The sequence below is a fragment of the Bufo bufo genome, chromosome 9, assembly GCF_905171765.1.
Source record: "Bufo bufo chromosome 9, aBufBuf1.1, whole genome shotgun sequence".
Lineage (NCBI taxonomy): Eukaryota > Metazoa > Chordata > Amphibia > Anura > Bufonidae > Bufo > Bufo bufo.
In genome coordinates, this window is record NC_053397.1 from 4550491 (window position 1) to 4577293 (window position 26803).

At 44.8% G+C, this 26803-nt stretch overlaps 1 protein-coding gene across 3 annotated transcripts in view; it reads left to right on the forward strand.

The window, feature by feature from the left end:
• DCAF1 (DDB1 and CUL4 associated factor 1) overlaps positions 1 to 26803 on the forward strand; it is a 39300-nt gene that overhangs the window by 424 nt on the left and 12073 nt on the right. For 2 of the 3 annotated variants that reach the window (XM_040408539.1, XM_040408540.1), the window contains exons 2-8: positions 10846 to 10957; positions 11086 to 11162; positions 12287 to 12360; positions 12435 to 12548; positions 20956 to 21093; positions 24667 to 25191; positions 26320 to 26421. In XM_040408539.1, coding sequence (XP_040264473.1) covers positions 10848 to 10957; positions 11086 to 11162; positions 12287 to 12360; positions 12435 to 12548; positions 20956 to 21093; positions 24667 to 25191; positions 26320 to 26421 — 1140 coding nt within the window. In that variant the 5' untranslated portion in view covers positions 10846 to 10847. The remainder of the gene's footprint in view (positions 1 to 10845; positions 10958 to 11085; positions 11163 to 12286; positions 12361 to 12434; positions 12549 to 20955; positions 21094 to 24666; positions 25192 to 26319; positions 26422 to 26803) is intronic. The other variant, XM_040408541.1, reaches the window with a different exon arrangement.

Consider the following 26803-nt stretch of genomic DNA (forward strand, 5'->3'; position numbering starts at 1 on the left):
TAGAGACAGTCACAATACAGGAGAAGAGACAGGTTGTCAGGTAGAGACAGTCACAATACAGGAGAAGAGACAGGTTCTGAGGTAGAGACAGTCAAAATACAGGAAGAGAGTCAGGTTGTCAGGTAGAGACAGTCAAAATACAGAAGAGACATGTTCTGAGGTAGAGACAGTCACAATACAGGAGAAGAGACATCTTCTGAGGTAGAGACAGTCACAATACAGGAGAAGCGACATCTTCTGAGGTAGAGACAGTCACAATACAGGAGAAGAGACATCTTCTGAGGTAGAGACAGTCACAATACAGGAGAAGCGACATCTTCTGAGGTAGAGACAGTCACAATTCAGGAGAAGCGACATCTTCTGAGGTAGAGCCAGTCACAATTCAGGAGAAGAGACATCTTCTGAGGTAGAGACAGTCACAATACAGGAGAAGAGACATCTGAGGTAGAGACACTCACAATACAGGAGAAGAGACATCTTCTGAGGTAGAGACAGTCACAATACAGGAGAAGAGACATCTTCTGAGGTAGAGACAGTCACAGTACAGGAGAAGAGACATCTTCTGAGGTAGAGACAGTCACAATACAGGAGAAGAGACATCTTCTGAGGTAGAGACAGTCACAATTCTGGAGAAGCGACATCTTCTGAGGTAGAGACAGTCACAGTACAGGAGAAGAGACCGGTTCAGAGGTAGAGACAGTCACAGTACAGGAGAAGAGACATCTTCTGAGGTAGAGACAGTCACAATACAGGAGAAGAGACATCTTCTGAGGTAGAGACAGTCACAATACAGGAGAAGAGACATCTTCTGAGGTAGAGACAGTCACAGTACAGGAGAAGAGACCGGTTCAGAGGTAGAGACAGTCACAGTACAGGAGAAGACTGTTCTGAGGTACAGTCAGTCACAGTACAGGAGGAGAGACAGGTTGTGAGGTAGAGACAGTCACAATACAGGAGAAGACTGTTCTGAGGTACAGTCAGTCACAGTACAGGAGAAGAGACTGTTCTGAGGTACAGTCAGTCACAGTACAGGAGAAGAGACTGTTCTGAGGTACAGTCAGTCACAGTACAGGAGAAGAGACTGTTCTGAGGTACAGTCAGTCACAGTACAGGAGAAGAGACTGTTCTGAGGTAGAGACAGTCACAGTACAGGAGGAGAGACAGGTTGTGAGGTAGAGGCAGTCACAGTACAGGAGGAGAGACAGGTTGTGAGGTAGAGGCGGTCACAGTACAGGAGAAGAGACAGGTTGTGAGGTAGAGGCAGTCACAGTACAGGAGAAGAGACAGGTTGTGAGGTAGAGGCAGTCACAGTACAGGAGAAGAGACAGGTTGTGAGGTAGAGGCAGTCACAGTACAGGAGAAGAGACTGTTCTGAGGTACAGTCAGTCACAGTACAGGAGGAGAGACAGGTTGTGAGGTAGAGGCGGTCACAGTACAGGAGAAGAGACTGTTCTGAGGTACAGTCAGTCACAGTACAGGAGGAGAGACAGGTTGTGAGGTAGAGGCAGTCACAGTACAGGAGGAGAGACAGGTTGTGAGGTAGAGGCAGTCACAGTACAGGAGGAGAGACAGGTTGTGAGGTAGAGGCAGTCACAGTACAGGAGAAGAGACAGGTTGTGAGGTAGAGGCAGTCTCAGCACTGGATGAAGTGGCAGAGCTCCCTGTCTGTGCTCCTCGGACTGGGCCGGAGCCGCCGTCTCCGGTTCTGATCTCGTGGTAAAGGCGATATTACAGAAAACAAACCTCAATTGTTTTTAATTTAATGGCGATTATTGATTTTCTTGATTATTTTTGTATTTTATATCAGAACGTCCGGTATTTATTTTCCTGCCGCTGTTTTCATCCTCCCCATTGTTTGGTACCAGGACTGATTAACATTTATATTTTATAGGGATAGGAGCGGTTCCGTTATCTTTTGCATTTTTCCTATTTTTGCGCAGTTCATGGGCGGTGTAAATACCGTCATCGGTTGTGGCAACAGCGCAATACCGTTAATATGTGATGTGGTGTTTAACTAAATATAACCACTTTTATGGAAAAATAAGTAATAGAGAGGGGTCGGTGCGGCATCCAAGAGGAGGGCAAGACGGACCGTGTCACTCTGGAAGGATGGCACATGTGAAGGGGCTAAAAGGCAATTGCTTAAATATTAGTTGCCAAAGGAATTGCATGGATAGCAATTCCATAAATGTAATAAAAAAGGGGGTGAATAAATGATGGGTGCATGCATGTAGGAATCCCAAAATATTCTAAAAAGCTGTAAGAAGTGAATCTGTAGCAGAAGGTTAAATAAAAAATATATATAGTCACAGGGGCAGGCGACGGCGACAGGGGCAGGAGACGGCGACAGGGGCAGGAGACGGCGACAGGGGCAGGAGACGGCGACAGGGGCAGGAGACGGCGACAGGGGCAGGAGACGGCGACAGGGGCAGGAGACGGCGACAGGGGCAGGAGACGGCGACAGGGGCAGGAGACGGCGACAGGGGCAGGAGACGAGACGGCGACAGGGGCAGGCGACGAGACGGCGACAGGGGCAGGCGACGAGACGGCGACAGGGGCAGGCGACGAGACGGCGACAGGGGCAGGCGACAGGGGCAGGCGACGAGACGGCGACAGGGGCAGGCGACGAGACGGCGACAGGGGCAGGCGACGAGACGGCGACAGGGGCAGGCGACGAGACGGCGACAGGGGCAGGCGACGAGACGGCGACAGGGGCAGGCGACGAGACGGCGACAGGGGCAGGTTCTGTGAGGTCACAATTGGCACATGTAATGGGTGACAATGAGGTGACAGATTGTGTCGTGGAGCAGCAGAGAAGACGTTGGGGGTTGTGGCTGCTGGAAGAGACCCAGTGACAGACAGCAATGGGTGAGAGACGGGGATGAGACAGCTGTGAACTGCCTGAGATGGTTGACACCCAACTGGTCACCAGATTAGCTGGGGAGCCAGTGATGCTTTTCTGCTCCAGTGGGGTGTGTGGTTGGGTTGTACCACTTCCATAGTGGGGGGGGGGGGGGGGGGGGGGGAAATGTCATATTTAGAGAGAGTTTTAAAATCTAAAAAATGAAAATGGCGCAGATGTTACACAGTGCGACGCTCGACTCCAGTGGTGGGTTCTATCTGATGCTATTTTTTTTGCTTAAGGCCTATTGCACACGACCGTATGGCTTTTTCAGTGTTTTGCGGTCCGTTTTTCACGGATACGTTCCGTCTTTTGTTTCCGTTGTGTTTCCGTTTCTGTTCCGTTTTTCCGTTCCGTTTTTCCGTATGCCATGTACAGTATACAGTAATTACATAGATAAAATTGGGCTAGGCATAACATTTTCAATAGATGTTTTAGCAAAAAATGCAACCGAAACGGAAGACATACGGATGCATTTCTGTATGTATTCCGTTTTTTTTTGCGGACCCATTGACTTGAATGGAGCCACGGACCGTGATTTGCGGGCAATAATAGGACATGTTCTATGTTAAAACGGAACGGAAAAACGGAAATACGGAAACGGAATGCATACGGAGTACATTCAGTTTTTTTTGCGGAACCATTGAAATGAATGGTTCCGTATACGGAACGCAAAAAACGGCCAGTAAACGGGGAAAAAAAACCGGCCGTGTGCAGGAGGCCTAAGTGAATTGATCTCTTGCGCTCTGTGTGGTGATCTGTGGGGGTGTCAGTGCCGGAATCCCACAGCACGACCACCTGAGGGGTCTGGGTTGTGGTTGTGATCTCCGCCTTTTTATTAGATTTAAATACAATTTAGTAGATAACGCCGCGGTAGATACAGCAAGGAGCCGTCCCAGTCTGGGCAGCGCGGTGGCTCAGTGGTTAGCGCTGGTGGGCAGCGCGGTGGCTCAGTGGTTGGCACTGGTGGGCAGCGCGGTGGCTCAGTGGTTGGCACTGGTGGGCAGCGCGGTGGCTCAGTGGTTGGCACTGGTAGGCAGCGCGGTGGCTCAGTGGTTGGCACTGGTGGGCAGCGCGGTGGCTCAGTGGTTGGCACTGGTGGGCAGCGCAGTGGTTGGCACTGGTGGGCAGCGCGGTGGCGTGCTGCTCTCAGTGCGCTCCATGTTCTCCTTAGCAGCACAGGGGAGAAGGAAGCAGTCTCTCCCTCCCCCCTGTGCCGTTGCCACCAATGAGGAGAGAGGGGCGGGCGCACTGAGTCACCAATGAGGAGAGAGGGGTGGGCTAATTGCGCCACCAATAAAAGTAAACGTTTAATACAAATCCAGGAGGCGGGTGCTGGCGGGGAGCTGCGATCAGCGGCAGTTAACCCCTCAGGTGCCGCACCCGCCTCCTGTATTAAATTTTAATTATCAATGGTGGCGCATGGGCGCTGCGGAATATAGTAGCGCTATTTAAGTGCATAAAATAAATTCTCTGTAGCAGAAGCCTAGAGTTGGAGCACCGTAACCCCAGAGGCACCGTCCTGTCACGTCGTTCAGGCTGACTGCGCAGCAAGCAGCGACATTTATAATGTTCTTATGATCCGTAGGAAAAAAAAAACGACTAATGTTGTGATAAATAAGTCTTGGATGGCGTCATTACCCTGCGGCGGTGACCCTCTGTGGTATGAGGCAGTTGGTGTTTTTTGTGTTCACAGCGTCTTTTTTTTTACTCTGTTGCCGTGTTCCGGAGCCATGCGCTCTCGTGTTTTCCTCCTGCCCTGTGTTCACTTGTCCCCCCACGATTTCAGTGCAGTTGGCGCCACCTAGAGGATTATCACGGGTATTGAACACTCGCTGTGTAGGAGCTCGCTGCAGTCACCGCTGCCTCCCCCCTTCTCTGCCTCTTACACGACTATTTGTGTTTTCCGCATTTTTTTCGGATAGCACACTGACCCATTGATTTCTATGGGGCCCTGCGCACATCAGTGTTTTTGTGGAGTGTGTGGCATTTCCACAAATGATAGAACTTGTCCTGTTCTGGTCCGTATTGAGTAGAACAGACCTTTCTATTGATGGGAGCGAGAAAAATGAATACGGTTATGTGCATGACGCCTGACTGGATCATTTCATCGGATCGTTCATGGGATTTAGCGCTCATCATTCACTGGGCTGTCCGCATCAGTATGTCCGTTTCATAGCCCCGCCAAAAATAGGACCTGTCCTATTTTTGTCCATTTTAGGCATTGTTACAACGGATGGCATACGCATGTCACCCGTTTTATTCATATATTTTTTGTGTACCTGTGTAAGCGGTTGAACAACGGACGACTTACCTGTACCCCAAGCAGCAGATCAAATGTGCGGCCACAAGAGGCTGGACGTGTCTGACGTGCGCTCATCATAACTTTAAAAATATAGGTCTGTCTCCAGATCCTTTTTCCCCATTGCCTCCTGAGAAATGAGATGCTGCGGTGCCTAACTGCAGCATGACCGCAAGACGACAGCGGATTTTTTTTTTTATTTAAATCAGATTTTTTTTATATAAAATGCTTTTTGAGGAAAATATATTACCATCCAAAGGTTATTCCATCATGAAATAAAGATTAGTTTTTTAATTATGTAGAATAAGGCTGTACGTGGACTCCCATATTGTGGAATGGATTAGGCAGTGGCTGAGGGACAGACAACAGAGGGTTGTAGTCAATGGAGTATATTCAGACCAAGGTCTTGTTACCAGTGGGGCACCTCAGGGATCTGTTCTGGGACCCATATTGTTTAATATCTTTATCAGCGACATTGCAGAAGGCCTCGATGGTAAGGTGGGTCTTTTTGCTGATGACACAAAGATTTGTAACAGGGTTGATGTTCCTGGAGGGATACACCAAATGGAAAAGGACTTAGGAAAACTAGAGGAATGGTCAAAAATATGGCAACTAAAATTTAATGTTGATAAGTGCAAGATAATGCACCTGGGACGTAAAAACCCAAGAGCAGAATATACAATCAGTGATACAGTCCTAACCTCAGTATCTGAGGAAAGGGATTTAGGGGTCATTATTTCAGAAGACTTAAAGGTAGGCAGACCATGTCATAGAGCAGCAGGAGATGCTAGCAGAATGCTGGGTGTATAGGGAGAGGCATTACCGGTAGACAGAGGGGGGCGCTCATGCCGTTCTACAGAGCACTAGTGAGACCTCATCTGGAGTATTGTGCTCAGTACTGGAGGCCATATCTCCAGAAGGATATCGATACTTTGGAGACAGTTCAGAGAAGAGCTACTAAACTAGTACATGGATTGCAGGATAAAACTTACCCGGAAAGATGAAAGGACCTTAACATGTAGAGCTTGGAAGAAAGACGAGACAGAGGGGAGATGAGAGAAACTGCTAAATACATAAAGGGAATCAACAAGGTAAAAGAGGAGAGAAGATTTACAAGAAGAAAAACTGCTACAAGAGGAGATAGTGTTAAATTAGAGGGGCAAAGGGTTAACAGTAATATCAGGAAGTATTACTTTACTGAGAGAGTAGTGGATGCATGGAATAGCCTTCCTGCAGAAGTGGTAGCTGCAAATACAGTGAAGGGGTTTAAGCATGCATGGGATAGGCATAAGGCCATCCTCCATATAAGATAGGGCCGGGGGCTATCCATAGTATTCAGTATATTGGTCAGACTAGATGGGCCAAATGGTTCTTATCTGCCGACACATTCTAGGTTTCTATATGTGTAATTTTTTTGGTAAATAAATTCCATGAATCCATTCACAATGTCCGGCTCTTCCAGAGGTTTTTGTAAGATTATTGGGCAGTTTCTCTGCCTACAAGATATTATCACAGATGCTTGGTTTACTTTTGCAGTTCTCAAAACGGAATTTGACTCAGCAGAGATCACAGGCCGCCTCTTCTTCACAGCAAAACTGTTATAACATGAACAGAGCTGAGAAAAATACCTTAATCCTAACTTCTACAAACCTATGAATACAGAATCAACCGAATCAAACTAATGTGAAAAGTTGTTATTCTAAAAGTCTTCATCTACTTGCATATTATAAGTTATACCTGCGAGAATCAGTCTTTATGTAGAAAACTAGGATTTAAATCAAATCCACCCTGATCACCACCTACATAATATACCAGTCTGGTGTACATTAATCAGTCTTATCAATGGTTCCCTGATATCCGCTCAATATGGGATTACAATATGGAACCAGTGTACACTTAGGGCTCATTGAATTGGGCTCAGAAAAAAGCGTCCTAACTTCACTTAGTATCTGTAGGATTGATAGTCCGCTCTCAATATACACATATGAACCGCCAAATTATTCCTATGTGAATGACAGTGTGTTGACACTGCTAGTGGATCGTCCCTGGAGTGGGGGCGGTGGTTTACTGAGGTAACCGCATTTCTAGCCCCACCATTGGCTGCCTCGGGGAGTGGCTTCCGCCCATTGTGGGGAGTGGCTTCCGCCCATTGTGGGGAGTGGCTTCCGCCCATTGTGGGGAGTGGCTTCCGCCCATTGTGGGAATGGCTTAGATGATTTAATCAGCTGTCTCTGGTGCCCGCGTCACGGATATCCTAGCGCCGATGCTGCTGCCTCCGCATGTGAGAGCGGCAGCACTGTATGTTTGTCTGTGTGTCGCCTGCTTATGCCCTGAGCTCCTGATGATGTAGAGAAACGCGTCGAGCGTTACTGGGCAACATTAGGCACATTTGATATCAGCTGCTAGGAGATGGGCGCAGTGCCGTCCCGGACACTTTGAGGTGTTACTCTAGTTCAGACAGTGCGAGTGCACAGTACTCGGATAGAACACTGTACACAGGATCTAGTCCCCCTCCTTGCCCCCACTACAGCCTCTGTTACATCCCGACCAGCTGTGGTGAATGCGCTACAGGTGATTTGGACTCATCACCCGACAAGCTACAATTGGTAGTTGGTCACAACAGGGCCACAGGGTTTGCTTATGAGTCAGTCACCAATCTCCTCATACCCCGCAGGAGGACCTTCTGACCAACCCATTACCAATTTAGCCATATGTTTAGCTGAATAAGGGTCAGTCCTGATCGGGATTATTTTGCAATAGTTATTCACCCTCTTATTTTAATGTGAATCAATAAAGTTAATGTTTTAACATATACACCTACAAACGTTCTATCCATCAGTGAAAGAGTTGTAGTTTTGCAACAGCTGGAGGGCCGCAGGTTGAGCATGCCTGCACTAAAGATGTTGTATCCGTCCGTTATTCTTTCTCTTCTTTTCTGATCCACTACTACTGGTTTTAGATTCCAAAACGGCATCCGGAAACGTGACCTTGTAGCCGCACCCTAAGGCCTCATGCACACAGCCGTTGTGCGGCCGTTCCATGCATTCGAGACCCATTCAACTTTAATAGGTCCGTGATCCGTCCGCACCGCAAAAAAATAGAACATGTTTTATTTTTTTGCGGTGCGGAGGCACGGACAGAAACACCACAGAATCATTCCGTAGTGCTTCCGTGCCTCCATTCCGCACCAGCTCCAGATTGCGGACCTGTTCAAGTGAATGAGTCTGCATCCATGATGTGGGGAGCACACGGCCGATGCCCCGTGTATTGCGGGCTGCAATACGGCCACGGCGGGGCAACGGCCCTAAGGCTCATGCACTCTACTGTTGCCTTTTTTTGCGGTCTGCAAATTGTGGATCCACAAAACATGGATACCGGACATGTGCGTTCCGAGCGTCCGGGACGCAAAGAACAGTCCTATCCTTGCTCTATATTTTGGCGGACGCCGCTGACGGCACACTGTGTACTATTTGCATCTTTTGCAGCCCCACTGAAGTGAAAGGGTCTGCTTCGTATCGGATGCGAATAAAAAATACGTTTGTGTGCATGAGGCCTAAGACTGTGAGATGGCACCGGTGTCAGCTGCCTCCACAAGTGCTGCATTCATGATGACTTCCCCAAGGAGGCTACAAAACGTGAGGAATGTAAAATATGACCGCCACCCCCATGTGTACAGGGAGTGCAGAATTATTAGGCAAGTTGTATTTTTGAGGATTAATTTTATTATTGAACAACAACCATGTTCTCAATGAACCCAAAAAACTCATTAATATCAAAGCTGAATATTTTTGGAAGTAGTTTTTAGTTTTAGCTATTTTAGGGGGATATCTGTGTGTGCAGGTGACTATTACTGTGCATGATTATTAGGCAACTTAACAAAAAACAAATATATACCCATTTCAATTATTTATTTTTACCAGTGAAACCAATATAACATCTCAACATTCACAAATATACATTTCTGACATTCAAAAACAAAACAAAAACAAATCAGTGACCAATATAGCCACCTTTCTTTGCAAGGACACTCAAAAGCCTGCCATCCATGGATTCTGTCAGTGTTTTGATCTGTTCACCATCAACATTGCGTGCAGCAGCAACCACAGCCTCCCAGACACTGTTCAGAGAGGTGTACTGTTTTCCCTCCTTGTAAATCTCACATTTGATGATGGACCACAGGTTCTCAATGGGGTTCAGATCAGGTGAAGAAGGAGGCCATGTCATTAGATTTTCTTCTTTTATACCCTTTCTTGCCAGCCACGCTGTGGAGTACTTGGACGCGTGTGATGGAGCATTGTCCTGCATGAAAATCATGTTTTTCTTGAAGGATGCAGACTTCTTCCTGTACCACTGCTTGAAGAAGGTGTCTTCCAGAAACTGGCAGTAGGACTGGGAGTTGAGCTTGACTCCATCCTCAACTCGAAAAGGCCCCACAAGCTCATCTTTGATGATACCAGCCCAAACCAGTACTCCACCTCCACCTTGCTGGCGTCTGAGTCGGACTGGAGCTCTCTGCCCTTTACCAATCCAGCCACGGGCCCATCCATCTGGCCCATCAAGACTCACTCTCATTTCATCAGTCCATAAAACCTTAGAAAAATCAGTCTTGAGATATTTCTTGGCCCAGTCTTGACGTTTCAGCTTGTGTGTCTTGTTCAGTGGTGGTCGTCTTTCAGCCTTTCTTACCTTGGCCATGTCTCTGAGTATTGCACACCTTGTGCTTTTGGGCACTCCAGTGATGTTGCAGCTCTGAAATATGGCCAAACTGGTGGCAAGTGGCATCTTGGCAGCTGCACGCTTGACTTTTCTCAGTTCATGGGCAGTTATTTTGCGCCTTGGTTTTTCCACACGCTTCTTGCGACCCTGTTGACTATTTTGAATGAAACGCTTGATTGTTCGATGATCACGCTTCAGAAGCTTTGCAATTTTAAGAGTGCTGCATCCCTCTGCAAGATATCTCACTATTTTTGACTTTTCTGAGCCTGTCAAGTCCTTCTTTTGACCCATTTTGCCAAAGGAAAGGAAGTTGCCTAATAATTATGCACACCTAATATAGGGTGTTGATGTCATTAGACCACACCCCTTCTCATTACAGAGATGCACATCACCTAATATGCTTAATTGGTAGTAGGCTTTCGAGCCTATACAGCTTGGAGTAAGACAACATGCATAAAGAGGATGATGTGGTCAAAATACTCATTTGCCTAATAATTCTGCACTCCCTGTATATCCTCATGTCACGGCAGTTCTGGGATCTTTTCTGTGTAAACCTACAAACTATCTTCATTTGAATTCAATCTACTGCTCTCTGTGATCAGCCGGGTCGGGTTGCTGAGCGGATGGCTGTGGCAGCTGATCGCACTATAGTAACGGGAGTTATTAGCTCTGGATAATATATTTGGAAATGTTTTTCCCCACTGGTCTCCAACCAGTGCAGTGCAGCCCCCCGCTGTGGGACTCGCCAGAGGAGACCTGTGCTGTACCCGACATTCTCCGTGCCAAGTGCCATTTTGGGGATGTCATACCAGTGCGTCAAATGAAGAAAAAAAAATATCAATCTGCAAATTGAGGTCTCAGGATTTTGTGTCTCTGGTTTGGAGGATTCGGATCAGTGAATTTCTCTCTGTTATTTTACTCGTAGACATGGCATCCACTGGGACTCACGTTGACTCCAAAGCAGAGCTGACCTCCCTGTTAGAACAATGGGAGACCGGACACGGCAGCGGGCAGGACATGGTGCCCATATTAACCAGGTGAGAGAAGAAAGCTGCAAGCGATCTGCTGAATCCAAAGTCCTCCAGCAAGTCACAGGTTTCCTTATAATGGTAGTAAACAGTTGTGAGAAGACATTTAATTGAGCCTTTCCCCATTTTACTCCTAGGATATCGGAACTGATTGAGAAAGAGACAGAAGAATATCGCAAGGGCGACCCCGACCCCTTCGATGACAGACACCCAGGTAGGGGAAAATTTTGTGGATTTTGCAGTTCCCTCTGCTCACCTGCTTCCAGCCACAATGACCAAGCAATAAATCATAAACTGGATCAGTAATGGCGCACACATCAGCATGGGAAGCGCTGGAATCTCCTCCTCCCTGTACCGATGCTGTTAGCGGAGGGGTGTTTGAGGAAAAAAAAGAGAGGTTATGGCAGCATCAGCAAAGTGTGCCCCCGCTTAGAATGGTACTTAGATTAACATAAAATAAACTGAAAAATCTGGCCCTGTCATCAGAACAGGAAGAGCTCGGGTGCGCTGAGTGGCGGGGCTTACCTGCTCATATGGATATGAGTGATGTGTCTGGTGTAAGAGGGAATTAAAGGGGTTGTCCGAGTTATGAAAAAAAATATAGCACTGAAAATCTGATGGGCAGCGATTATATAACTGAGCTAAGCAAGTTTTATGCAAAAAAAAATATATATATTTCCTAATTTCCCTGGTTCTTTTCTGGCCCTTTGTTTACCTGCAATAAAAACAACCTCTGCCCCTCCCCCTGCTCTGCTAAGGGAGTGGATACAAGAGCTGCCCTGAGTGACATGTCCGCCTGCTGGGAGACTCTGCAGCATGTTGTATGTGTAGGACTACAAGTCCCAGCTGTATAATGACACTGCTAATACACACAGGATCTTCCCCCTACCTTCTTGTGCAATGCTCTCTCTAGTCTGTCAGCTCCATTGCCCAGAATTGTCTCCTCACTGCCTGCAGAGCTACCCAGTGTGTGCAGCTGAAGGGGTTAAGAATCCTAGCAGAGAGCAGACGGCAGTGAAGGGGGCGTGGCCAGCACAGTGACGTCTTGTTTACAGGCTTGTAAACGACCTTTATCAGAGCAGGGAGAGAAGCTGACATCACAGGTCATGTGACCCTCCGTGAAATCTGAGAAACCAGGCACTGGTGATAAAGTGAGTTAATTGGAAAGCTGTTACATTTGCTTAGTTAGGAACATAGAAAGAACAAAAAAATAACTCGGACAACCCCTTTAACTGGGACAGGCTCCCTTTAAGAAAATCGTCTTCTCTTTGCGGCTGTAGTTGGCTGTATGGTGTTTGTAATTTCTTTTGTGTTATACTATTGTGTTGTAATTTCCAGGTCGAGCAAACCCCGAGTGCATGCTGGGACACCTTCTGCGCATTCTGTTCAAGAACGACGACTTCATGAATGCTGTGAGTGAAGGGAAACGTTACTTTATTCCAGTCTCCGTTGTCGCCCTTCATGACATATTGCCTTTCTCCTTCAGCTGGTGAACGCCTACGTCATGACCAGCCGCGAGCCTCCACTTAACACGGCCGCCTGCCGCCTGCTACTGGACATAATGCCTGGGCTCGAGACTGCTGTGGTTTTCCAAGAGAAGGTTTGTGCATGCGCGAGTCTGTTCTCGGGTTCTCACGATACCATAAAAAAGTATTGCGATACTCTATACCATTCAGTTCCACGTAAAAGAAAAACAAAACACCAAAAAAGCACATCCACATTTTTCAGAACGTCCAGCACATAATAGAACAGTCCTATCCTATTTTTTGGGGGGACAAGGTGACTAAAAAATGGCGATTTGCATGTTTTTCATTCATTTTTTCCCCCCGGTACTGTGTTCAGCGCATAGGAGATATTTTTAAAGATTTTAATAGTTTGGACTTTTTCGGACGTGGCGATACTTAATGTTTGTTTATTTTTTTTGGTTTATATATTTTTTACACATTGTACTTCATGATAGTGAAAATTTTTGTCGATTTAATTCACCTTTTATTTATAAAAAGAAATAATCCCAAATTTGAATTTATCTGCTTTTAAGACAGAAGAGTTATTACTTTATGTCCACTTTCATGTTGGAATCATTTTGTAAATGTAATTTTATTTTTTAGGATCTTATAAGGCTTAGAATTTTAGAAGCAATTTTTTCAAATTTTTACAAAAATTTTCAAAACCCACTTTTTTTAACCACCTCCCGACCGCCTAACGCACGGATGCGTCCGGAATGTGGTTGATTCATTCCTCCTGGACGCATCCGTGCGTCATCTCGCGAGACGCGAGATTTCGGTCAGAGCCGGCCCGCGCATGTGCATCGCGGGCTGGCAAAAGTTAAAGAACAAGTTCGTCACCAGCCTGCCAGCAACGATCATTGGCTGGCAGGCTGGCGATTTTCAAAAAATCCAATCACAAGCCATATAACAGATCATATTAGTAAATATGATCTGTTATATGGCTTCTCTGCTCCTGTGCTGGTCCTTTTCGTCGGTTGGATCCAGCAGAGGAGCAGACTTCACAGTGAGTACACCAAACACCACACATAGCCCCATATCACCCCCCTGCACCCCAATTAACCCTTTGATCACCCCTTTGATCGCTCCTGTCAATCACTAGTGAAAGGAAAAAAAGTGATCAGTGTAAACTGTCACTTTTTTTTCCCACTGGTATTGGCTGTTAGGTTTTAGGGATAGTTTAGGCCCCTTGGTTAGGTAGTTAGCGTCAGTTAGCGCCCACCCCACCGCACCGCAGTCACTTATTCGCTGAATAGCGTATCGCTAATCAGCATTTGTACTTTTATAGTATCTGTAAGTGATCAAAACTGATCACGGTCAGATCTATAATAGTATTAGTGTCACTTTAATTCGCCCTCCACCCAAAACGCAGTGTTTGCCCGATCAGGCCTGATCGGTCGCCCACACGTGCGTTCACCCACGCCCGCCCCACCGCAGTGACAAAAAATATATATTTTTTGATCACTGCACATTCACTTTACAAGCACTGCGGCGATAAAAAAATCAGTTTTGATATTTTTTTATCAACCGCAGCGGCCTCCGGTACTTCGCTAGCCTCCCCTTTGTAAGACAGGCTTGCTTTTTTTCTTGGGTAGTCTCAGGGAATACCCCTAAATTTTGTAGTCCAAATGTCAAACAGGGGGTATTCTTCTGAAGAGGCCTACAGGATTCTGACCCAGTCGGATGAGGAGTGGGAACCCTCATCTGACGAATCTAGCGGGTCAGAATATGAACCTGTGGAAAGCAGTGGCTCTCTGACCCAAAGTTCGGACGAGGAGGTTGAGGTCCCTGATAGCACCAGGCGTACCCGGCCCCGTGTCGCTAGACCACAGGTTACGCAGGATCCGCTTCTAGAGCAGCAGAGTGGGGCTGTCGCTGCCGGATCACGTGGTGAGGCATACACCAGCAGCGCAGCCCTCCCTGGACCTAGTACCAGCACTGCCGTACAACATGGTGACGTGGCGAGTACCAGAAGGGCAGTTGAAGCTGGTACGGTGGCACGTGCAATAGTTACCCCGTCGCAGCCACCGCGCAGACAGGCCCGTAGAGCCCCTAGAATCCCTGAGGTGCTGGCAAACCCTGATTGGCAGTCACCAACTTCAGCCGCACCTGTAGTTCCCCCTTTCACCGCCCAGTCTGGAGTTCGGGTTGAGACGGCTCAAATCGGTTCGGCCCTGGGATTTTTTGAGCTGTTCTTGACTGCGGAGCTCTTGGACTTAGTCGTGGCAGAGACCAACCAGTATGCCACTCAATTTATAACCGCAAACCCGGGAAGCTATTATGCCCAGCCTTTCCGGTGGAAACCAGTCCAAGTTTCCGAAATTAAAATTTTTCTGGGCCTTCTCCTCAACATGGGTCTAACTAAAAAGCATGAATTGCGGTCATATTGGTCCACGAACCCAATTCATCACATGCCCATGTTCTCTGCTGCCATGTCCAGGACACGATTTGAGACCATCCTGCGTTTTCTGCATTTTAGCGACAACACCACCTCCCGTCCCAGAGGCCACCCAGCTTTTGACCGGCTCCACAAAATTCGGCCCCTCATAGACTATTTCAACCAGAAATTTGCAGATTTGTATACCCCCGAGCAAAACATCTGCGTAGACGAGTCCCTAATACATTTTACCGGGCGCCTTGGCTTCAAACAATACATCACAAGCAAGCGTGCCCGGTATGGGGTCAAATTGTATAAGCTCTGTGAAAGGGCCACAGGCTATACCCACAAATTTCGGATCTATGAGGGAAAAGATCAGACCCTGGAGCCGGTCGGTTGCCCTGACTACCTGGGGAGCAGTGGGAAGACAGTCTGGGACTTGGTGTCACCCTTATTCGGCAAGGGGTACCATCTTTATGTGGACAATTTTTACACAAGTGTGGCCCTCTTTAGGCATTTGTTTCTAGAACGGATTTGCGCCTGTGGCACCGTGCGACCTAGTCGCGTGGGCTTCCCCCAACGGCTCGTTACCACCCGTCTTGCAAGGGGGGAGAGGGCTGCCTTGTGTAACGAAGAACTGCTCGCGGTGAAATGGAGAGACAAGCGTGACGTTTACATGCTCTCCTCCATTCACGCAGACACGACAATCCAAATTGAGCGAGCAACCCGTGTCATTGAAAAGCCCCTCTCAGTCCACGACTATAACCTTCACATGGGAGGGGTGGACTTCAATGACCAGATGTTGTCTCCGTATTTAGTTTCCCGACGCACCAGACGCTGGTATAAGAAGGTGTCTGTATATTTAATTCAATTGGCTATGTACAATAGTTTTGTTCTCTACAGTAAGGCTGGGAGAACACGATCCTTCCTCAAATTCCAGGAAGAGATCATCGAGAACCTCCTTTATCCAGGAGGTTCCGTGGCCCCATCCACCAGTGTAGTTAGCCGTCTACACGAGCGACATTTCCCCAGTGTCGTTCCTGGTACCTCAACCCAACCGTCACCCCGAAAAAGATGTCGTGTCTGTAGCAGGAGTGGAATAAGGCGTGACACCCGCTATTTCTGTCCTGACTGTCCTGACCACCCTGCCCTATGCTTTGGTGAGTGTTTCCGGAAGTACCACACACAGGTACACCTAGCATAGGGATCACATCTCACAGGACAGGCACACAGGGCTATTAGGGCCCTTTTACTCACAGCTGCTGCAAACCTCTCCTTTCACCTGGGATAAAGTGCATAATGTACTTCACCACATCTCTGGGCGATTTGCGCTTTGCACATTGACCCATGGGGAAGGAGAGGTTTGTTCTATAAAGATGTAAAAAAAAAAAAAAAAAAAAAAAAAAAACACCAGTTCAAAAAGTTAAAGTTTAGATGTTCTCTTCCAAAGTTAATAAAGTTATTGCTTTGCGGCCTGGTTTTTTCTTTTTTTTTTTTTTTACCTTCCAGGTGGACCAACCGATCGACTAGCTGCAGCACTGATGTGCATTCGGACAGAAGCATTGCGCTGCTGTCAGATTACACGCAAGTCGGTGTATGCGGCGCTGCAAGACGAGATTTCTCCTCTGCAGTAAAAGATATGTTTGCCGAGGCATATGAGCTGAGGAGGTGGCGGTGTTCATATACTTTGGCAAACACTTTGTATATATAAAAAAAATACAAAAATCCCGGCAATGATTTATTCATCCGCATCGATTGATGTGAATGGAGAAATCGGGTTTGCCAGGGCATACGAGCTAAGTGGGTATGGATGTTGGGCGGAGCTCCTATGTCCTGGCAGACGCCTTTCCCCTCCTTTTTTTTTTTGGGCAGAGATTTTTTCATCCACATTGATCGATGCGAATGAAGAAATCTGTGCCGTTCATTTTTTCTTTCAGCCCAGAGGCTGAACGGAAAAAAAAAATCTCATTACCCGTATGCTCAATATAAGGAGAATAGCAGAAACTCCTAATGCTGGGCATACATGTAATGATTGCGGAGACCCTCAAATGCCAGGGCAGTACAAACACCCCACAAATAACACCATTTTGGAAAGAAGACACCCCGAGGTATTCGCTGAGGGGCATATTGAGTCCATGAAAGATTGAAATTTTTGTCCCAAGTTAGCGGAAAGGGAGACTTTGTGAGAAAAAAATCAAAAAAAATAAATTTCCGCTAACTTGTGCCAAAATTTTTTTTTTTCTATGAACATGCCATGCCCCTCATTGAATACCTTGGGGTGTCTTCTTTCCAAAATGGGGTCACATGTGGGGTATTTATACTGCCCTGGCATTTTAGGGGCCCCAAAGCATGAGAAGAAGTCTGGTATCAGAATGTCTAAAAATGCCCTCCTAAAAGGAATTTGGGCCCCTTTGCCCACCTAGGCTGCAAAAAAGTGTCACACATCTGGTATCTCTGTATTCAGGAGAAGTTGGGCAATGTGTTTTGGGGTGTCATTTTACATATACCCATGCTGGGCGAGAGAAATATCTTGGTCAAATGCCAACTTTGTATAAAAAAAATGGGAAAAGTTGTCTTTTGCCAAGATATTTCTCTCGCCCAGCATGGGTATATGTAAAATGACACCCCAAAACACATTGCCCAACTTCTCCTGAATACGGCGATACCACATGTGTGACACTTTTTTGCAGCCTAGGTGGGCAAAGGGGCCCACATTCCAAAGAGCACCTTTCGGATTTCACAGGTCATTTACCTACTTACCACACATTAGGGCCCCTGGAAAATGCCAGGGCAGTATAACTACCCCACAAGTGACCCCATTTTGGAAAGAAGACACCCCAAGGTATTCCGTGAGGGGCATGGCGAGTTCCTAGAATTTTTTATTTTTTTTGTCACAAGTTAGTGGAAAATGATGATTTTTTTTTTTTTTTTTTCATACAAAGTCCCATATTCCACTAACTTGTGACAAAAAATAAAAACTTCCATGAACTCACTATGCCCATCAGCGAATACCTTGGGGTGTCTTCTTTCCAAAATGGGGTCACTTGTGGGGTAGTTATACTGCCCTGGCATTCTAGGGGCCCAAATGTGTGGTAAGGAGTTTGAAATCAAATTCTGTAAAAAATGACGAGTGAAATCCGAAAGGTGCTCTTTGGAATATGGGCCCCTTTGCCCACCTAGGCTGCAAAAAAGTGTCACACATGTGGTATCTCCGTACTCAGGAGAAGTTGGGGAATGTGTTTTGGGGTGTCATTTTACATATACCCATGCTGGGTGAGAGAAATATCTTGGCAAAAGACAACTTTTCCCATTTTTTTATACAAAGTTGGCATTTGACCAAGATATTTCTCTCACCCAGCATGGGTATATGTAAAATGACACCCCAAAACACATTCCCCACCTTCTCCTGAGTACGGAGATACCAGATGTGTGACACTTTTTTGCAGCCTAGGTGGGCAAAGGGGCCCATATTCCAAAGAGCACCTTTTGGATTTCACCGGCCATTTTTTACAGAATTTGATTTCAAACTCCTTACCACACATTTGGGCCCCTAGAATGCCAGGGCAGTATAACTACCCCACAAGTGACCCCATTTTGGAAAGAAGACACCCCAAGGTATTCGCTGATGGGCATAGTGAGTTTATAGAAGTTTTTATTTTTTGTCACAAGTTAGTGGAATATGAGACTTTGTAAGAAAAATAATAAATAAAAAAAAAAATCATCATTTTCTGCTAACTTGTGACAAAAAATAAAAAGTTCTATGAACTCACTATGCCCATCAGCGAATACCTTAGGGTGTCTACTTTCCGAAATGGGGTCATTTGTGGGGTGTTTGTACTGTCTGGCCATTGTAGAACCTCAGGAAACATGACAGGTGCTCAGAAAGTCAGAGCTGCTTCAAAAAGCGGAAATTCACATTTTTGTACCATAGTTTGTAAACGCTATAACTTTTACCCAAACCATTTTTTTTTTTACCCAAACATTTTTTTTTTATCAAAGACATGTAGAACAATAAATTGAAAGCAAAATTTATATATGGATGTCGTTTTTTTTGCAAAATTTTACAACTGAAAGTGAAAAATGTCATTTTTTTGCAAAAAATCGTTAAATTTCGATTAATAACAAAAAAAGTAAAAATGTCAGCAGCAATGAAATACCACCAAATGAAAGCTCTATTAGTGAGAAGAAAAGGAGGTAAAATTCATTTGGGTGGTAAGTTGCATGACCGAGCAATAAACGGTGAAAGTAGTGTAGGTCAGAAGTGTAAAAAGTGGCCTGGTCTTTCAGGGTGTTTAAGCTAAGGGGGGCTGAAGGGGTTAAGGACCACTTCAATTCTGAAGTCACTTTGTGGGGCTTATATAGTGGAAACCCCCCATAAATGACCCCATTGTAGAAACTACACCCCTAAAGTTATTCAAAATTGATTTTACAAACTTTAACCCTTTAGGTGTTCCACAAGAATTAAAGGAAAAAGGAGATTGCATTTTTAAATGTAACTTTTGGCAGATTTTCCATTTTAATTCATTTTTTCCTGTAACACATCAAGGGTTAACAGCCAAATAAAACTCAATGTTTATTCCCCCGATTCTGCAGTTTACAGAAATACCAAAAAAGGCAAATTTCACTGGGATAATTTTAGGTTGCCATATGACATTTAAAGACCCCCCGATGCACCCCTAGAGTAGAAACTCCAAAAAAGTGACCCCATTTTGGAAATTGTAGGATAAGGTGACACTTTTATTGGTATTATTTTGTGGTGTATATGACTTTTGATTGCTCTATAGGTAACCAAATAATGGCTTTTTTTACAGTGTTTACCTGACAGGTTGAGCAGGTTGTTATGGACACGACAATACCAAATATGTCTACTTTTATTTTTATTTTGTTTCAGTTTTACATAATAAAGCATTTTTGAAATAATGTTTTTGTGTCTCTTTTTCTGAAAGCCATATTTTTATTTTTTGGACGATTATCTTATGTGATGGTCTGATTAGTACAATTTTGATATACATACTACTTTTTGATCGTTTGGTATTACACTTTTTGTGATGTAAGGTGACAACAGATGGTTTGTTTTTTTTTGTTTTTTTTTTTACGGTTTTCACCTGATAGGCTAAATCATGTGATATTTTTATAGAGCAGTTTGTTAGACGCGGCGATACCTAATTTGTCTTTTTTTTTTTTAAATTTTTTTTTTTTTTTAATATAGATTTTGGTTTCACACAATAAAGCATTTTTGTAAGAAAAACAATCATGTTTTTATGTCTCCATTTTCTGAAAGCCATCTTTTTTTTTTTTTTTTGGCGATTGTCTTAGGGTCTAATTTTTTGCGGGATGAGATGACTGTTTGGTATTTTTTTTTTCTATTTTTTACAATTTTATATCTTTTTATGGGAAAGGGGCTTTTTTAAATTTAAACTTTATTTTTGTTTTATTGTCAAACGCTTTCCCCCCCCCTTTTATTATTTTTGTTTAACTATTGGATTTCAACATTACAGGGTCTGATCCCTGCTTCAGTGCAGCACAATACATCTGTATTTAGTTTGCCTATGAGACCCAGCCTGGGCGTACATGCCGGGCTCCAAGGCCTTTGAATGGCTTGGGGCTGCCATGGCAACCATCGGGTCCCCGCCACCGCAGGATGGCCTCTAGCCGCTGGCCACCGCACCACCAATGAAAATAAGAAACCCCAAGTGTATGTTGCGGTGAGCTCGCTCTATATGCGTCGGGTGCACCTGGCGAAATGACTGGGAACGTTGATCCCGTCATTTAACCCTCTCAGGGGCCACAATCCCCTTCTCTACTGTGCTGCTGATGAGAGCGCAGCATGTGCCATGTTCTCTAATGAGAAAAGGTACTAAGTAGTGCAGCAGAGTATCGAGGAAAAGCAAGTCCCGGTATCGTATGGATCCAGTTGAAAAAGTATCGATTGGGTATGGAAAGTTCAATACCCGGTGCAACCCTAGTTTGTTCGCTGATTATTCTGCTTTGATGTATTAAACATAAACCACAAACCGTTCAGTTCAGCTCCCTGGAGGTCACTGATGGGAGGCGGTGATGCCAATCTTTAGTTTAGGTGTAACTTATTGTGTGGGAGCTAATTGCATTCCTTGTTCCACTATTAGGAAGGAATTGTCGAAAATCTTTTCAAGTGGGCACGGGAAGCCGAGCAGCCCCTCCGTACATATGCGATCGGACTGCTAGGAGGAGCCATGGAGAATCAAGATATTGCTGCAAATTATCGCGATGAAAACTCTCAAATGGTAAGATAGTAAATTACTTTTAATTTATGGAGCAGCTGAGTCCTTTTCATGTAGGGGCCTCTCTGAACGCCTGTCTACATAAAAATGGAGTCACTGTAAATTACATTACCCAACCTGTGCTGATCCTGAGTTACATCCTGTATTATACTCCACAGCTGCACTCACTGTTCTGCTGGTGCAGTCACTGTGTACATACATTACTGATCCTGAGTTACATCCTGTATTATACTCCAGAGCTGCACTCACTGTTCTGCTGGTGCAGTCACTGTGTACATACATTACTGATCCTGAGTTACATCCTGTATTATACTCCAGAGCTGCACTCACTGTTCTGCTGGTGCATTCACTGTGTACATACATTACTTATCCTGTACTGATCCTGAGTTACATCCTGTATTATACTCCAGAGCTGCACTCACTGTTCTGCTGGTGCAGTCACTGTGTACATACATTACTGATCCTGAGTTACATCCTGTATTATACTCCAGAGCTGCACTCACTGTTCTGCTGGTGCAGTCACTGTGTACATACATTACTTATCCTGTACTGATCCTGAGTTACATCCTGTATTATACTCCAGAGCTGCACTCACTGTTCTGCTGGTGCAGTCACTGTGTACATACATTACTTATCCTGTACTGATCCTCAGTTACATCCTGTATTATACTCCAGAGCTGCACTCACTATTCTGCTGGTGCAGTCACTGTGTACATACATTACTTATCCTGTACTGACCCTGAGTTACATCCTGTATTATACTCCAGAGCTGCACTCACTATTCTGCTGGTGCAGTCACTGTGTACATACATTACTTATCCTGTACTGATCCTGAGTTATATCCTGTATTATACTCCAGAGCTGCACTCACTATTCTGCTGGTGCAGTCACTGTGTACATACATTACTTATCCTGTATTATACTCCAGAGCTGCACTCACTATTCTACTGGTGCAGTCACTGTGTACATACATTACTTATCCTGTACTGATCCTGAGTTACATCCTGTATTATACTGCAGAGCTGCACTCACTATTCTGCTGGTGCAGTCACTGTGTACATACATTACTTATCCTGTACTGATCCTGAGTTACATCCTGTATTATACTCCAGAGCTGCACTCACTATTCTGCTGGTGCAGTCACTGTGTACATACATTACTTATCCTGTACTGTTCCTGAGTTACATCCTGTATTATACTCCAGAGCTGCACTCACTATTCTGCTGGTGCAGTCACTGTGTACATACATTACTTATCCTGTACTGATCCTGAGTTACATCCTGTATTATACTCCAGAGCTGCACTCACTATTCTGCTGGTGCAGTCACTGTGTACATACATTACTTATCCTGTACTGATCCTGAGTTACATCCTGCATTATACTCCAGAGCTGCACTCACTATTCTGCTGGTGCAGTCACTGTGTACATACATTACTTATCCTGTACTGATCCTGAGTTACATCCTGTATTATACTCCAGAGCTGCACTCACTATTCTGCTGGTGCACTTACTGTGTACATACATTACTTATCCTGTACTGATCCTGAGTTACATCCTGTATTATACTCCAGAGCTGCACTCACTATTCTGCTGGTGCAGTCACTGTGTACATACATTACTTATCCTGTACTTATCCTGAGTTACATCCTGTATTATACTCCAGAGCTGCACTCACTATTCTGCTGGTGCAGTCACTGTGTACATACATTACTTATCCTGTACTGACCCTGAGTTACATCCTGTATTATACTCCAGATCTGCACTCACTATTCTGCTGGTGCAGTCACTGTGTACATACATTACTTATCCTGTACTGATCCTGAGTTATATCCTGTATTATACTCCAGAGCTGCACTCACTATTCTGCTGGTGCAGTCACTGTGTACATACATTACTTATCCTGTATTATACTCCAGAGCTGCACTCACTATTCTACTGGTGCAGTCACTGTGTACATACATTACTTATCCTGTACTGATCCTGAGTTACATCCTGTATTATACTCCAGAGCTGCACTCACTATTCTGCTGGTGCAGTCACTGTGTACATACATTACTTATCCTGTACTGATCCTGAGTTACATCCTGCATTATACTCCAGAGCTGCACTCACTATTCTGCTGGTGCAGTCACTGTGTACATACATTACTTATCCTGTACTGATCCTGAGTTACATCCTGTATTATACTCCAGAGCTGCACTCACTATTCTGCTGGTGCACTTACTGTGTACATACATTACTTATCCTGTACTGATCCTGAGTTACATCCTGTATTATACTCCAGAGCTGCACTTACTATTCTGCTGGTGCAGTCACTGTGTACATACATTACTTATCCTGTACTGACCCTGAGTTACATCCTGTATTATACTCCAGAGCTGCACTCACTATTCTGCTGGTGCAGTCACTGTGTACATACATTACTTATCCTGTACTGATCCTGAGTTACATCCTGTATTATACTCCAGAGCTGCACTCACTATTCTGCTGGTGCAGTCACTGTATACATACATTACTTATCCTGTACTGACCCTGAGTTACATCCTGTATTATACTCCAGAGCTGCACTCACTATTCTGCTGGTGCAGTCACTGTGTACATACATTACATATCCTGTACTGATCCTGAGTTACATCCTGTATTATACTCCAGAGCTGCACTCACTATTCTGCAGGCTTCAGATCGTGAGTTGCAATTTAGAATCAGTATAGATGAAATAAGACAATATCTTAAAGTGACTCTATTTTTAATCTCGATATTGCTCTATAATCTGTCCAGCCATGTTTGTCATTTTGCCCTCAATTTAATAACCGTAATACAGTAGTTTTTTTTCTTTCTAGTCTATAACACTGTTCACACTTGTTCGGATTCACTGCAGGTTTTCCGATTTTCCATCTGGATTTGTATTACAGAAGCAGCAAAATGGATGAGGTTTTAATAAATTTCACTTATACAATACGGAAGACAATTAGCACGGGGATGTAAAGCACGTCCTTTCTGCAGGAATCTCCCACGTGTTTCATATGGTGAAATCTGTGGCTAACCGGCAGCAATCTTATGTTAAACGTGTAACACTTGTAGATTTGGCCACTGATTTGCGGTGGATAATTTGTCCCCACGGATGTATTGTGTTTTTCTCCCAATAAGATGCACTTCGGTTTTAGAGCTCTGCTCAGACCCCCAATCAGACCTCCATGTTAATACGTTCCTCAATCAGAGCTCAATGTGAATGACCCCCAGTTCAGACTTTCATGCTCCGATCAGAAAAGATTTCAAACAACTTGCCTCTTCTACCCCGGCCGCTCCTGTCCTCCACACTCTTCCTGTCGTGCGCTTTGCTGTGACCCGATGCCGCATGCTGTGCTGACATCCCCCCCTCCCCCTCCCCCTCCCCCTTCACTTTGGGGAGGTGCGTTTTATAGGGCAAAAAATACATGGATCCAACAATGATAAAGATAATTTATAAATTAAAGGCCAAGGTTCTTTGGTTTATAGTCCTTTCTCTAGTTATTATTCCTGTGCTCACTCTCCTGTATTTAGCCTCCCTCGTTCTGTTTTTTGCCTTCTTTCTATAGGTTGCGCTTGTTTTGCGCAGACTCCGTGAACTTCAGTCCAGAGAAGCATGTAATAAGCAGGAAAACAAGCGTCACAGTCCTCGTAAGCCCCTTGGTGAGCCGCTCCTCCCACTGGACGAAGAGGCTGTGGACATGGACTATGGAGAAAACTCACTTGTTACAAGATCAAAGCCGGAAAATATTGACCTCTCTTTCCAGGCAGAGACATCTCCAGGTCTTGGGGTCATGGTTAATTCTGATGGCACTGGACCACCGCGGAGAACAAAACCGGACACGGAAACTCACCGCAAAGTGAAGCAGAAGCTAAGCTTCTCTGAGTTTGAGCGAGCACCAAGCGAACTTTCCAACAGCAGCTGGTCAGAGATGTCTCTCTGGGTTATTGGCACCAACTACAGCTTGTCCCCCCTGACCCCAGCTATTGAACAACGGCTGATCCTACAATACCTCACGCCACTCGGAGAATACCAGGAGGTGAGGAGCAGCTGCCACTTACATTACTCTAGTATGCTACTTCGTCACTCTCTGGTAAGATAAAACACATGAGAATCTCACATTTCAGAGTTATCTCATTGTCTACAGATCTTTTGGGACATGTCACTAGGGCAGAGATTGGATCTCCTCCTGGTGGAGCCTGGGTTGTCCTGGAGTGCTGGGTAGTACTTTATAGGAGGAGAGGGTCACAGCAATGACGCCCCAAGATCAGCTTCTTGTAATGTAAAGGTTTAAAAAACAAAAAATGTGTCCTGGAGTAACCAAGCAAAATCTGGTGCTAGTACTGATAAATGCTCCCAGGAAGTAGTCCTAAATGGGTTGTACTAAAAGCCCAGCCTCCTCTTCCCAGACATTACAGATGTGCAGTGTGTGAACACCCGTACTATTAAAATTTATATATATATAAACACCACCACAGTTTTATGGAGGTTTTTTTAATACTGTTTGCTATGCAGTAACACCGACCTGTTACTATTATTCTCCAGGTCACTACAATTACAACAATAGGTATAGTTTTTCTTGCGTTTTAATACTGGAAAAATTTAAAACTTTCAAAGAAACAATTTTTTTTTTCTTTGCATAGCCATATTCTGACCCCCATACCATTTTTTATTTTTATGTGTATGGCTCATTTTTAGCGTGGTGTGTATGACTTTTTATTCAATTTTTTTTGTGGGAGACAAAGAGACAAAAAAACAGCAAATCGTCCATTTTGACTTTTTTTTTTCCCATGTCGCCATATGGGATAAATATTTTTATTTTCCACACTATTTGGAATTTTTTTCCCCAAAATATTGCTTGAAAGTGCAACTTGTCCTGCAAAAAAATCAAGCCCTCATATATCTATGTGAATGAAAAAAAAAAAACGTTGTGGGCTTGGGAGTAAGAAATGAAAAAAAAAAAAAAAACTGAAAATCACCGGTCTTGAAAGGGTTAATACTTTATGCTGCATTATAATAATTTTATAGGTTTGAGCTTTAGATGTGGTGATTTTTGAGAGTAATTACTGAATTGGATGAGCCGCTTCCCTCTTCTTTCTCTCCGTCACTTGCTTTGAGTTTCGCCCAGTGGGTGTTGGGCTCGTCTCTTCCTCTGCTTGATGAGTTTTTACAGTCATCGTCCCTGGGGATGGGTTATCAGTGTCACCTCTGTCTCCTACAGCTGCTCCCGATATTCATGCAGATGGGATCCCGGGAACTCATGATGTATTACATCGACCTGAAGCGGACAAACGACGTTCTCCTCACGTTCGAGGCTCTGAAGGTAAATCCTGCGTATTCTAGCGATCTAGTCCTGGCTATTATTACTCCTTTATTAATTTGTGAAATTGTTATTGATTAGAAATCTCATGCATTCATGCTTCTTTTGGTTTTTCTGCTCCATTGTTTTTTTTTATTTATAAATATGCACTAAACATACCACTTTTATTGATCATTTTAAAGGGGTATTTCCATCTGGACACTTATGTCATATTGATAGAATGTGCCATAATTGTCTGATAGGTGCAGGTCCTATCTGAAGAACAGACCCCCGCCGTGCAGAGGACCTCCATTCATTGCTAAGGCTACTTTCACACTTGCGGCAGAGAGATCCGGCAGGCAGTTCCGTCGCCGGAACTGCCTGCCGGATCAGGCAAAACGTATGC